This window comes from Phoca vitulina, unplaced genomic scaffold (assembly GCF_004348235.1).
Source record: "Phoca vitulina isolate PV1807 unplaced genomic scaffold, GSC_HSeal_1.0 scaffold3737, whole genome shotgun sequence".
Lineage (NCBI taxonomy): Eukaryota > Metazoa > Chordata > Mammalia > Carnivora > Phocidae > Phoca > Phoca vitulina.
The window spans coordinates 1-1,738 of NW_022593419.1; the positions used below are offsets into that span (position 1 = coordinate 1).

The window sequence follows — 1,738 nt, forward strand, 5'->3', positions numbered from 1 at the left end:
GGGTTAGTGAGGTGAGTGGGACTAACCATGCAGTTATAAAGAATGGATGATGATGATGATAATGATGATCCGTGATTGTAAGTAAGTGAGGAACCCTTGCAGGACATTCAAACGAGGAAACAAACAAAACCAGATCCCCTGTCCCCTGGTGTGTGACATCAGGTGTGGCACATACGGGTCCTTCAGTTTTTTCTAGAATCTCCTGTGGGGGTCACTGACCACTTCAGTTGTTTTTCTGAACGTTTAATACAAATGTGCCATTTATTTCCTCCAGTGATAATGGGTTTATAGAAGAAAAGCAAAAATTTGAAATCCAGGACAGGGAAGGTAGGGCAAAACCACAGGCAAGTCCAGAAAACAAAGGATAGGGAAGCTCTTTTATGGAGCAAAGGGTGAGTGTGGCAGGGACAAAAAGTCCATGGGAATAAAAAGGAATTCTAATTACATGGCTTGTCACTGGTTGCGTTGTGACAATTTCTCATTGGTTGGGCTGGTGCCAGGGCAGGAAGAAGTCTTCCTCTTCCTGAGGGGAACCTGAGGTAGGAAGGGACTAGCTACAGGCCTGCAGACTTGCAAAGTCTGTCCTCCTGCTGGGTCTGCAATTGAGGAGTGGTGGGCACGAGAGCTCCCCCTACTGGTCTCTGATCTCCATTCAAAAGAGATGTTCCTTTAATTAAATATCACATAATATATGTATGTGTTTACATTCCCATAGACCAGGACTCTATGTGACAGTGAGACTCAACAATATCATCAGCAGGCCTGAAGGACCATCGTATCTAGAAATTAGGCCAAGTGAGGTGCAGACCCCAGCTGGACTCTCAGGGCTTTGGACCGTGGTGACATGTGTGTGCTGGACCAGCAGGTGGCGCTGTGGGACTACCTTGTGCTAAAAAGTCAGCTCATTAGTGAGAACCATTCTAAGAAGTGTATGGTGACTAACATAACATAATAAAACAAAAAACAAAAAACAAAGAAGTCTGGTCCTGATGGCTGGGTTCTGTGCTCAGTGATGGGACTCAGCAGCTGTGTCCCTTCTAGTCTGGCAAAGTGTCCTGAGGGGCCTGTGTGTGGTCTCAGCAGGTGCTTCCTCCCAGGGCTGGCCCCAGGGCTGAAGCCAACCTCCATCCTCCTCAGTGTGTGATGTGAACTGAGTTCCAGCACCAGGCTCAGGGAAAGTGAGGGGCAGGGACTCACTGGATGGACCGTTTTTGCATATAGAGCCCCTCATGTAGGAGAGGCTGGACTAGAAAAGGAGGCCTAGGGCAGCCCCGCCCACTGGGGAACCTGGGTCTGTGTCACCATGGCCTGGACTCCTGTCTTCCTGGGGATGCTCTTTTACTGCACAGGTAGGGACAGGCCTCAGGGAACAGCCTGCATCACCCCTCTGCTTCCGAGTCTAGAGAAAATTTACATTGAACCTATCCAATATCGTATGAGTGTGTGTGTTTGCAGGCTCCCTGTCCCAGCCCGTGCTGACCCAGCCGCCCTCCCTCTCTGCATCTCTGGGAACAACGGCCAGACTCACCTGCACCCTGAGCAGGGACATCAGTGCTGGCGTCTCGAACATCTACTGGATCCAGCAGCAGCCAGGGAGCCCTCCCCAGGGTCTGCTGTACTACTCCTCAGACTCCGATAAGCACCAGGGCTCCGGGATCCCCAGCCGCTTTTCGGGGTCCAAAGACGCCTCGGCCAATGCAGGGCTTCTGCGCATCTCGGGGCTGCAGGCTGAGGCCGA

At 51.2% G+C, this 1,738-nt stretch overlaps 1 gene segment (V, D, J or C); it reads left to right on the plus strand.

Moving 5' to 3' along the window:
• Positions 1–1,303: 1,303 nt before the first annotated feature.
• LOC116629814 lies at positions 1,304–1,733 on the plus strand (the record flags this gene model as incomplete). The annotated part of the segment is given in 2 exon segments: positions 1,304–1,349; positions 1,456–1,733. Coding segments are annotated over 2 exon segments (324 nt in total), but the record flags the coding sequence as incomplete, so codon positions are not given.
• Positions 1,734–1,738: the final 5 nt, after the last annotated feature.